This window comes from Phascolarctos cinereus, unplaced genomic scaffold (genome assembly GCF_003287225.1).
Source record: "Phascolarctos cinereus isolate Bilbo 61053 unplaced genomic scaffold, phaCin_HiC Scaffold_2;HRSCAF=192, whole genome shotgun sequence".
NCBI classification, from domain to species: domain Eukaryota; kingdom Metazoa; phylum Chordata; class Mammalia; order Diprotodontia; family Phascolarctidae; genus Phascolarctos; species Phascolarctos cinereus.
In genome coordinates, this window is record NW_027555625.1 from 80,622,618 (window position 1) to 80,635,156 (window position 12,539).

General features: G+C 43.4%; 1 protein-coding gene across 2 annotated transcripts in view; it reads right to left on the bottom strand.

Annotated features, from left to right (window-relative positions):
* The window catches only part of CDYL2 (chromodomain Y like 2), a 218,203-nt gene that overhangs the window by 10,944 nt on the left and 194,720 nt on the right, over positions 1-12,539 (bottom strand). For both annotated transcript variants that reach the window (XM_020964871.2, XM_078149473.1), the window contains 2 exons: positions 7,401-7,611; positions 1,131-1,274 (listed from right to left, as the gene is read on the bottom strand). In XM_020964871.2, the coding sequence (XP_020820530.1) occupies positions 1,131-1,274; positions 7,401-7,611 (355 nt within the window). The remainder of the gene's footprint in view (positions 1-1,130; positions 1,275-7,400; positions 7,612-12,539) is intronic.

The following is a 12,539-nucleotide window of genomic DNA, read 5'->3' on the forward strand; positions in this document are numbered from 1 at the left end:
TTCTAACACTTGGAGCAGTTCTAAAGTAGAATGGATTGCCTTGGCAGGGTAATGAATAAACCCATCACTAGATGTCTTCAATGAGAGGTTGGGTGACCTGCTGGAGAGATTATATTAAGTTTGCATAATTTGAGCAAGCAAGGGTTGGTTTGAGTGTGGGTTGAGCATAGGGGCTGGACTAGGGGACTCCCCTGCCAACCAGTTAGAGTTCAGTTGAATGGAATCAATTGAATTCTTTCCATTTTCAAGTACATGACAAATTTAAAGAGAAAATATGAGTTTCTGAAAACAAAACAAAACAAAATACTGACTTGCAGTCAGAAGACCCAGGGTCTAGTCTTCATTTTGCCTGTAATGTAGCTCTATGACTTTGGCCATGGCATTTCACATCTCTGAGCCTTAGTTCCCCACTCTGTAAAGACAGGGTATTGGACTAAATGGTCTTTAAGACCCATTACCTTTCTAAAATTCTATTTTCTACCACCTTCTTCCAGATGTGGCATTCTGGGATCTAGATGGTGTAGGGATCCTGTGAGTACTGATATCTTATGAATTATATTCTAAGGTTTTTCCCAGCTCTGCCATTCCATATTCAACATTTTGAGATTCCTCCCAGCTCTGATTATTTTCTAGGACATTTTTCTATGTTATAAGATCCTTTCTAGCTTGGGTATTCTATATTCTATGTCCTAATGGCCCTTTTAGCACTGAAATTCTATGATACTGTTCCAAGGGCCATGCCGGCTCTAACGTTCTATTATTTATATTCTGTTACTCTCACCTCTACTATGTTCTAAAGGCCCTTCCAGCTCTCGGGTCCTAAGAACAGTAGATGTAACTTTCCATCCATTGTTCTTAAGTTATTTTGATGTCCTTTGCTCTTTATTCCTTTCAAAGTTGTACACATATTTTGAAACAAAGCTTTGGAAACCTACCTGTCTAGAAAGCCTGATTTTCTTCTGATCTTTGGGGCAGACTATTCAATCAATCACAAGGGGATGGAGAAAGAGGAGGAAGTCACTCCTTTCAAAAAAAGGGGCTGGGAAGCTTCCCAATGTGCCAAAGGCAGATAGGCAGAATTTCCCCAGATCCTGAGGAGTTCTCCTGCAGAAGGAGGGGCCAGTACTTACTACAGCACTGCAGGCGGCCATCTCTTTGACACGCAACATGACTTCTTGGCTGAAAGTGGTTGGCCAGAAGACCTGGGACACGAGCCCTCGGCTGCAAGCTTCCTGAGCTGTGAGTTTCCTTCCACAGAACAACATCTCGTTGGCCTGCAAAGGGCAAAGACAAGGACATCCTGAGGGATCCCAACATCTCAGAGCTGGAAGAGACCTCAAAAGGCATGGAGGCTTATCCATCCCTAATCATGCAAGATCCCCTCTGCAACACTCCCAACAAGTGATCACAACACACACACACACACACACACACACACACACACACACACACAGAGTAAATAACAGTCAAGATCCAGGTCCTTTAACTACCAAACTGCCTCCCTTCTAAAGTGCTTCTGAGATGAGGTAACTCCTCTATCCCAATTATTGGCACTAAATATAGCATTTGCCTGAATATGCCTGTTAGAGACTGACAGAAAGTATGAAAGTGGGTCATAGATTGTTAGGTCTTAAAGGGACTTAGAGAATGGTGTACTAAAAGGAATGCAGGTTTGGAAGTAGAAAGAACATTGGATTTGGAACTGGAGGACCCAGGCTCAAACCTTGGCTCTGCTGCTTAAAAGATGAATTCAATTCACTTGAAATTTAACAAACATTTGTTAAGCGTCTATTCTGGACAAGACACTACACTAGGTGCAAGGGGGATAAAAAAGAGAAGAACATGTTCCTAGCCCGCGAGCAGCTTACATTGTATTAGGGAGAAATATGTTGACAGAAACGAAATACAAAATGGATACAAAAAAAATTGCAGATCAGGAAACACCAACTGGGGAAATAAGGAAAAGCCTTTTTCTTCTTTTCTTTTCTTTAGGAAGTGGCACCTGGACTGAGCCTTCAAGGAATCAAGGGAATATGAGAGGCAGAGATGAATGGGGAGTGCGTTCCAGGCATAGGGAACGGCCTATGAAAGGCTCAGTAGTGGGGAATGGAATAGAATGAATGGAGATCAGCAAGTAGGTCAGCTGGGCTGGTATAGAGAATGGATAAAGGGGGTCATGTGCAGTAAGCCTGTAGAGGTAGACTGGAGGGCTTTAAAGATGAGAGTATTTTATATCTTATCAGAGAAGTAACAAGAAACCACTGGAGCTTCTTGGTCTGATCTGCGCTTTAGGAACCTCATTTGTCAGCTAATTAGAGGCATATGGAGGGGAGAACCTGGAGGAATGGAAACCAATCAGCAGCCTTACTTCAGTAGCCTAGGCAATAGGTGGTGATTGCACGGACTAGACTACAGTGTGACCAGAAGCAGGCTGGAGCAAGCTCACACCAGGTCAGGAGAGGCAATTGTTAAATTGTTAGGGTTGAGAATTTATACCCCAGAAAATCTGCAAGCACCACAAATCAGGGCTTAATTTATTGTTTTGTTGATTGTCTAGACTTAAGAAAGTGATGGAGAAAATATTAATAATGTTGATTAAATTTAAAAGTATGTCACAGCACATTTTTTAAAATTTCCCCTGGAAAGCTGGGAATATTTATGAGTATACTCCATGTGAGTGGAGAGGAGGGAATGGATATTAGAAATATTTGTGGAAGTAAGACAGACAAGATTTGGCAAATGATTAGATATCAGGGGAGGGAGAGAAGGAAATAGTAAAGAATTAAAGATGACTGGCTCCAAGGTTGTAAACTTGGGTGAATGGAAGGATGGTGGTGACCTCATCAGAAATAAGAAAGTCCATAAAGGTGAGGGTGGGGTGTAATTAGCTATGTTTTGGACTAACTGCCAGCAGGGTTTTATCAAAAATAGGTCATACTAAGTTAACCTTTTACTCAGAAGCACCCAGGTGGTGTAGTGGATAGTGCGCTGGGCCTGAAATCAGGAAGACCTGAGTTCAAATCTGGTCTCAGACACTTTATAAGCTTTTGGTCATTTAATGTCTGCCTGCCTCAGTTTCCTCAACTGTAAAATGGGGATCATAATAGCACCTACCTCCCATAGCTGTTGTGAAGATCAAATGAGATAATAGTTACACGATGCCTGGCACATAGTAGGCTCTTAATAAATCTATTCTGTTGTCAAGATTACTAACCTGATGGGGCAGAGAAATGCTGAATCTCCATTTCACTTAGATTTAAGTAAAGCATTTGATAAAGTATCCCAAGTTATTTTTTATAAAAACATGGGACTGGCTGGCTGTATAATAACCAGTTCAATGGGTGGACCCAGGGGTCAATGTCAATTTAGAAGGTCATCTCTTTGTGTAGATCCATCCCGGCTTGGTGTTGTTTCACATTTTTATCAACGTTGTGGACAGACGCCTAGAAGGAACACTTTTCGAATCTGCAGAGGACACAAGGCTGGAAGGGATAGCTAACACCCTAAATGACAGAGCTGGGATGAAGAGAAGCTCTTGACAAGCTAGCTAGCATGTCAGGCTGAGGTGAATAAGAGAAATTTGATTAATGGTCACGGATTGAAGACATTAATTTCACAAGTACAAAACTAGGGAAGATGTAAGGGAGGGAGGAAACAAGCATTTCTATAGCTCCTACCATGTGTCAGGCCTTATGCTAAGTGCTTTATAAATATTATCTTAATAGATTCTCAGAACCACCCTGGGATAATGATGATAATGACAGCTAACATTTATATAGATCCTGCTACGTTTATGTAAGAATGGCAGAGAAGCATGCCCTACCCCCATTCAAGTAATAGTCTTCACTGTACTCTGCCCTGGTCAGACCATATCTGAAATTGTGCTCAATTCTGGACTTCCTATTTAAGAAGAACCATTGATAAACTGGGGCAACTACATGGTGCGGTGGATAGAGCACTGAGTCTGGAGTCAGGAAGACCTGAGTTCGAATCCAGCCTCAGACACTTAATAGCTGTGTGACTCTGAGCACCTGACTTACCCCTGTTTGCCTTAGCTTCCTTATCTATAAAATGAGCTGGAGAAGGAAATGGTAAACCACTCCAGTATCTCTGCCAAAAAACCCTCAAATGGAGTCCAAAAGAGTCGGACACAATTGAAAAATGACTAAACAACAACAAAATTGATAGACTGGAGAGAGTCTAGACAGGGCAGCTGGGATGGTGAAGGGTGTTGAATTCATTACAAATGCAGATTAGTGGAAGGAGCCGGGATGTTTAGCACTGAGAAGGGAAGATTTAGTGGAGGACACAATGGCTGTCAGTCAGCAAGCCTCTCAAGGGTTGTCACTGGGATTAGGAATTCAATTTGTTTCATTTGGACCTGGTGGGCCTAATGGGGAGCAGTGAACGCAAGTGGCAAAGATGTAAATTTAGGTTTGATTGGCAAAGATGTAAATTTAGGTTTGATTGGCGTAAGGAAAAACTTACTGAAAATTAAGACTGGATCTTATAGACCAGGAGTTCTTAATCTTTTGTTGTGTTGAAGTAAATGCTAAATTTTAGTTAGAAGTTAGTAAAAATAAAGATGAAATTTTTCCCCATCCAAGTTTGTGAACACCCCTGAAACCTCTCCATGGACCCTATGGAAGGACTATGGATGCTGAGAAGTCCTGCTAAAGAAGGCATTTTTACTGAAGTATGGGCTGGACCACATGGCCCTTGATAGGTCTTCCAGCTCCAAAATTTGTTGGTGCTCCCCTTTGAGCTTGGGGGAGGGCACTGTTGCAAATCTGTGTCATTGGGGAGAGGAAACTTCACCAACAAATGTTTTCACGCCCCCTCATCCTGGGAGAGGGAAGAGTAGGAAGGTCTCTACCCATGAGTGATAATTCCCCGTAGCTGTGGCTTAGCTTGACTTCCATGAGGTCTCCTAAGGCCTTCAAAGGTACAATGATTTCCTCAGTCCTTTATGTTTGCAGTGACCCGCCCCCACCTTGGTAGCAGTGGGGGAGATTCAAAATCAAAGAGCAGGAAGAGTGGATTATTTGGACTGTATTTGCTGGGTGCTTCCCCACTTTCTAGGTGGAAAAACAGAAAACTCAAATGCTCTTGCTGAAACCTGGGTGGTTGTCATCTTTGGTTCTCCAAGAGGACCAAAATGACGTCACTATGTTGGGGTCAAGGTGCAGTGTGTCTGACTGTGGCTGATCAGACCAATATGAGTTGGGAAGGCTCTACCACAGGTCAGGCACCAATAGACCATTGCAACATTTGGGGTGGAGATGCCTTGAAATTTATGCATCTCACATTTCCTTTGAGCTACTGCAATTATTAAATTGCCTAAGGTTACCCAGCAAATGGCAGAGCCAGGATTTGATGGGCTCTCTGCCCCCACCCTTCAATGCTTCCTCCCACTGTGTATTCCCCAGGTGGGCATGATTTTCCCCAGGCTCAGCAGCATTAAGCACTCCTCCCACCTAAGCCACGGAGACATCATCTTTCTATAAAAATGTCAGAGGGGAAGAGAGTTCTTTTTAACAAATAAATGAGCCCAGCGCATGGAACGGTCAGCTGGCGATGCACCAGGGCATGGCCTAATGCAGGTAGTCCAGCGTGATGGGCGGGAATGCCTAACTGCCTGTCAAACAGCTAAGCATCCACAGAAAATGTCCGTTCTGCCTCCCCCAGTGCCCAGGCTCTCCTTTAGCATGCAGGAACTGGAATGGGAGGAGCCACAGATATCAGACACCACGCAGGGACTCCTGCTTTGTCCGCCCTGGCCTGAGGAGAAAGAAGGCTGCCACAAAGCATCTTCAAACTGCACATGGGAGAGGGTCCAGACTTATTGTGTCTGGGCCCGAAAGGGCAGAGATGGGAGGAAAGGGCAAAGGGTGCAGAGAGGCTAATTTTAGTCTCAATTTAAACCACCTGATAATTAGAACTATTCCAAAGAATCTTGGCCAGATGGTTCTAGCATGCCTGGAGGTACTCTTTCCTCATCTCCACCTTATGGAATCTCTACCTTTCTTCAAAGCTCACATTTCAGGTGTTTCCTTCTATATGAAGCCTGTTCTGATTTCCTAAGTTATTAGTACTTTCTCCCTTCTCAGAAGGAATCAAAAAAGCATAAGTGGCACAGTAAATAGAGTGCTGGACCTGGAATTAGGAAGATCTGAGTTCAAATCTAGCATCAGACACTTATAAGCTATGTAACTCTGGGAAATCATTTAAGTTCTGTTTCCTCAACTATAAAATGAGGCATTGTAACAGCACCTACCTCATGGCATTGTTGTGAAGATGTACTAATATTAGTAGAATGCTTTGCGAACCTTAAACCACTATATAAATGTTAGCTAACACAAGCAGGGCCCAGACAACGACACCCTTCAGAGGGGTGGGATTATTACATTTTTCTCTCTGGGACTGGGGTTGGTGGCACACTCAGGGTCCTAGACCACTTTCTTGAATGCCCTTTATAAGACATATTTACCACAAAGTCACAAGATGGTCACCAGCAGCAGGACATGGAGTGAGACTGAGTGCCCCATCTCAAAGAGAGGTTTGAAGCAGCCCAGTTCCCTGAAGGGGGTATGGAGGGAGGCTTAGGACAGGATGGCTAGATGAGGTGGGCGTTGGAAGGACTGGGGACTGCTGGGGAACAGCTCATCTCAGAGGCCATGCATCTGAGCAGGAGGCAGGTAAATGTGGCCTGGGAGATCCAGGAGACTGTTCGGGGGTCCATAAGCGGTAGCGCAACCCTGTGTCTTGAATGACAGGTTCTCCTGGCACACTTGGGAAAGACCAGCCAGGGTCTTTTGTATGTACAACTTCATAGCAAGCTAACAATGTGATCAGAGGTTCATTTGAACCCTGAATAAGAAAAGTTAAGATGTGGTAGAAAATGGTCAGCAGGCCTGGATCTGAACCCTGGTTGTGATACAAGGTCAGCACAAACAAGTCACTCCATACTCTCTGAACTCTGGCTTCATGGGCTCTAACATTAGGCTAGCATTACTCAACCTACCTACCTGGCAGGGTCATTGGGAGGACAGCTCTTTGTAAATTATAAAACATTATAGAAATAGGAGCTACCTTATCTGTCACTTTAACATCTGCAAAACACTTTACATATGTCTCATCAGTTCTTCACAACAACCCTGGGAGATAGATACTGTTTTTTATTCCCATTTTACATAAAGGGAAACTGAGGCTGGGAGCCGCTATGGGACCTGCCCAGTATCACATATCGATTCAGCATCTGAAGCAGAATCTGAATTCAGTTCCCCACCCCCACCCCATGTCCAACAGTTGATCAATATCAACTAATCAATAATGAACAGGTAAAAACAATCAGGTGATGGCAAAGATCATTAAGGCAATTACAAAACAAGGATTCTTACCAGAGCAACACCGAGGATTTGTGGGAATGTGTATGAGGAGCATCCGGCAGGAGTGAGGCGTATGGTTGCATATGGTGTCTGAAACCAGGCCTTCTCACTGGCCCAGACTATGTCACAGAGGGGCAGGATAGACGCACCCAGTCCCAGAGCAGGCCCATTGATAGCGACCACAATTGGCTTCTTAAACTGGATAAAAGCTCTTACAAAATCCCTAAAATAAAAAAAAAATTAAAAAGAGGTGATCATCTTACAGAGATGAAATTGTGACCTACTTCTAACCTGTGCTAGGTACCCCTACCACCTAGAATTAAGTGAGAATAATGCAGGATCCTCAGCTTTCTCTGAGATGCCTGAGGGGATGGAAGCCCTCAGAATAGACTAGAAGGGACGATCTATGGCCTTCCCTGAGCTACTCCCTGTACCTCTTGTTGGCTACATTAACATAACCAGAGCAGGGGAAGCTCCATCATCCTCAGCTGTTCGAAGTCAGGCCTCATTTTAGGAAAGACACTGACAAACTGGAACAGGCCCACAGAACACTTGGGGTAGTGAAGGAACTCAAAACTCAAAACCAGTATAAAAAGACTGGTCAAATCATCTGGGGATATCTGACTTACAAGAAAAGGTCTTTGGGGGACAAAATAGTTGTCTTTGACCTGTTCTGCTTGGCCTCAGAGGGCAGAACTCTGGATAGGAGTCACAGAAAGGCACATTCTATTTGAAAAATTTCCTAACAGTTAAGAAGCTCTACTCCTCCAATATAATGTAAACTCCTCAAAGTCAATGGTCCATCTTTCTGTCTTCCAACACCTAGCACAGTACCTAGTACATAATTTGTTGTTGTTTAATAATTTTTTCTCTCTAAAATGAGGGTATTTTTTCCTTCTGTTGTTTAGCTGTTTCAGTCATGTCTGAATCCATTTGGGGTTTTCTTGGCAAAGATACTGGAGGAGTTTGCCATTTTCTTCTCCACTTCATTTTACAGATGAGGAAACTGAGGCAAAACAGGGTTAAGTGACTTGCCTAGGGTCACACAGCTGGTATCTGAAGCCACATTTGAATTCAGGTCTTCCTGACTCTATCCACTGTACCACTTACATGCCCTTAGCACATACTAGGTGCTTAATAAATGCTTGTTGACTGGCCTATCAATTGACTGACATGCCCTAGATTAAAATGGGCTTCTTTAATATGTAGCTAGAGCCCAATTAGTTGAAGTATTTTAGCAGAAGCTGAATGATTTTTTATTAGAGGTCTATGAATTGGATAGAAGCCTAGACTAAATGACCTCCAAAATCCTTCCAATGATAAAATTCTTTGATGACTTAATTTCCAAAGAGATGTTTGTTTGATTTCCCAGTTTCACAGTGTCATTAAAAAGCAATTTGTAGAAACACTTTTTAGTGAGCAAGTGATTATCATTATGTAAATTTCTCAGAAGGAAAAAAAAATCCACTATTCCTTGGTCATGCTGGGTTTGACTCTATATACCTGTGTATTAACCAGAGAATCATGGCATGCCAGTACTCGAAGAGACCTTAGAGATTATTCCTAATCTCTACCCCAGAGCAAGAATCCCCTATATCAAATACATGGCAAGTCATCTAATCTTTACTGAGGACAGTATCTCGCTTGGCATCCCACTCCAATGCTATATGGGTCTAATGGTAGGAAATTCCTCCTTGCATTGAGTCAAATTCTTATCTTGGCAACTTCTGTTTATTACTGCAGTTCCACCCTCTGGAGCCAAGCAGAATGAAGTTAATCCCTCTTTCATACAATAGTTCTTCATCTATTTAAAGAATCCTAAAAAGTCATTTGTTTTAGAACAATCATCTCCAGTCCCTTCAACCAATTCTCATACTGCCAGGGTCTCTAGTCCATTCACCATCCTCTCCAATTTAATAATGTGCTTCCTAAACTGTATTTCCCAAAACTAGAGTATTTTATGACATGTACCACAATGTGCGGCCTATAGCTATATAGCTAGTATCTTCAGGTCAATACATACATACACACACATACACACACACACACACACACACACACACACATATATGGATCTGGTAGCACCCCTATGCTTACGCTGGATGGAGTTCTTTATGTACATGATTTGGGGACTGATAAAGTAAAAGAGATCAAGGGGGTACACACTGAATGAGATTCTGTCTCATACTGTCATTAAGTTTAGTGTCTAACATTCTTAGAATGGGGCAAAAAGCCCATAATAGCAAGCACACCAGGGCACTAAAAAGAGAAAACCAGTTAAAAGAGGGGAAACCAATGGAAATGATGGAACCTGATAGACTGATAAATCGTGGAGAGTAGCTATTGAGCAGTTTTAAGGACGTGGAAAATCACAACGTTCAACATTTTCCCCAATCATATTGCCTCCCTCCCTTTCCCTGATCCAGACAATGGCACTGCCCTGGGCCAAAGACCTGTATCTCTGAGTGTAACACATATGTGCGCGCACACACACACACACACACACCTACCATACACACACATGCAAAGCCTGTGGCACCATTTTAAAGAATGGGGATGACACTGGATGGAACAGGAGGGCGCAGACTGCAGCCACAAAGATGGGGGCACTCCACATCTGGGGGTCGCTGGCATAAGCTCCACTGAGTCACATGGCCACTCCTCATGGGTCCTTTGGCTATACACAAATGGGTGTTCCTGCCATTGTCAGCAGCTTCTTGTTGATGAAAGTCTATGTCTTTTCAGCAATATTTCAAACCATCTCGACTCCTTTCAACAATCTAGAAACCAACCTGTGGTTTGGACAACTACTGCTCGACGCGCCATTTCCTTGTGTCCAGAACATCCCAATTTCTTCTCTCATTGCAAGCAGTGGATTAAAGCACACACATATACAAATATATTAAAAATATGGGTGCCGAAAATGTGAAAGATAAAGGAAAAAAACTAGAGATACTGCACTGAAAGAAATCACTGAGACTACATTGACAGCCAGCTGTTCCAGGATATTCTATGACAAACTTGGCCCATACCCTATGCACACTTACAGTAATCCTTGACCCTGACATTAACTATGGCATGCATTGGCATGCCATTGGCAGATTATTCACAGACCTGCCTGATGCCACAGGATTTATCTTATTCCTGATGGTATACCTTTTCCTCTTTAGCCTTTGTCTTGGGCTCCATCCAGTTAAAATTCTGAGGAATACTGGCCTGCCTGGAGATAGAGCTCCTTGGACCAGGGGCTTAGAGCTAGGCAGGTAAATTTCAAAAGCATAAGGAAGAAGTATTTTTGAATGAGGCAGCAGGTCTCAGAATCTCAGTTCATGCACAGAAGCCTCCCGTTTGGGCATGGCATCAGCTCCGGGAAGGGGCGCGGTTCCTGATTCAGCACCTGCCACACATCCTTGCCTTCCCCTGTAACACTAGAGACCTGGCATCAGGAAGTGCCCCCTACATCCACCAATGGACATGTTTCTGAAATTGATGCTTCAAAAATCCAGATGATATTAATGTGGAAAATATTTCCACCAATGCAAATCACTACCCCTCCTTCACCTAGTAGATGGTCACTATGAGTAGTGACCAAAAATTGTATCCTCTGGGAGATACCTGTCTGGCGACAAGCCTCTCCACATTTAGCTGAGCTGTTCCTCCAACAGCCAACATATAATCCATCACTGGGCTGCTTGAAGCACGTCCAGCTTAGGAGGGCCTGCCAGAGCTCATGTCTTGCTGGCAAAGCCTCTGAGAACCCAAGGTCACCTTCACACCATGATAAGGCATAAAGGAAGACTGTAGGATAAGAGTGGAAACAACATTGAATCAAGACCACTAACAGGCCGGGCGTTAGATCCCAGACTCGTGGAATGTCAGAGTTGGAAGGGAACGTAAAGACTTCATCCAGTCCAGTCTCTGTCTCTTCATCATTTCTGGCCATCCCCACACCATGCCATAACCCCTAACTTCCTCCAGCCAGAATCTTGGACCCTGCCCATGAGATGCTGAGCTCTGTCAGGGGAGTTTTTACCTTATCTGGACCATCAAACTTGCACCCTACTTCATGGCCATCTCCACCACAAATTGTCATGTGTACTTCCTCCCCTTTCCAGCTGTCTCTCGCATGCCGTCTTTCCCTCTTGAAGGCACGGGTTGTTTTGCTTGCTTGATTAACATACTTCCTGGCACACAGTATTCAATAAGTGTCCTATCTATCTATCTATCCATCCGTCTGTCCGGCTGGCTTTGTCTGTCTATCCATCTGTCTGCCTTTCTGCCTGCTTCTCTCCATGTCTCTCTCCTTCTTCCCTCTTATTTTTTTGATCTCATTAGTTCTAGTCTCCTTTCAACATGGAGGATTGCTCAAACCACGATTCTGTTTCTTCCTCAGGTCAACACCATTGGCATTTTCAATAAAGTGCTCATAAGCCATAGAAATTCTGAGCTTCTAGACACATCTACCCACTCCCTCTCTGAAAAGACCGGGTTTTCAAAGCTCAGCTTTACCAAAATCAGCAGGATATGCCACCCATAAACTTCAGCATGTCACAATTGGATGACTTTTTTTTTTTACTGACTCTTCCCCATTGCCCAAACCCAAGTCACCTACATGTTTTCCTCTTCATCCGCCAGAATCAAACCAAGCTTTCTTCTTGACAATACCATCTCTCATTATGGAAACAAGCAGGAATGTGGGAAGTCTTAGCCTGAGAGGGAGACACTGAAAGAGAGGGCTAAGCCGAGGTGCGAGTGCTTGGTTACAGTGGGAGGCTTCTATAGCTTTGGCTATCTTTGAGGCCATTCTGCCATAAGCACCATCAACACTAACTTGGGGAAGGATAAAGGGATAGCTGCACGCTCACAATGCAAAGGCCTGGAGAATTATCCCAAGAGAAAAAAAGTCTAAAGCCAACCTAAACTTTTGCTCTATTACCAACTAATTAGGCAGCGAACCTTTTGGCACTAAAACAAGTGATTCAGCCCAAGCAACTCAATCTTTCCGTAAAATACTTTATAAATGTAGGCTAGCATCTAATCCAACAAGTGCTTATTAACAGTTAGCTTTTATATAGATCTTCGAAGGTTTGCAAAGGGCTTTATAAATGTTATCTCATTGATCTTCACCCTAACTCTGGGAGATCGGTGTTA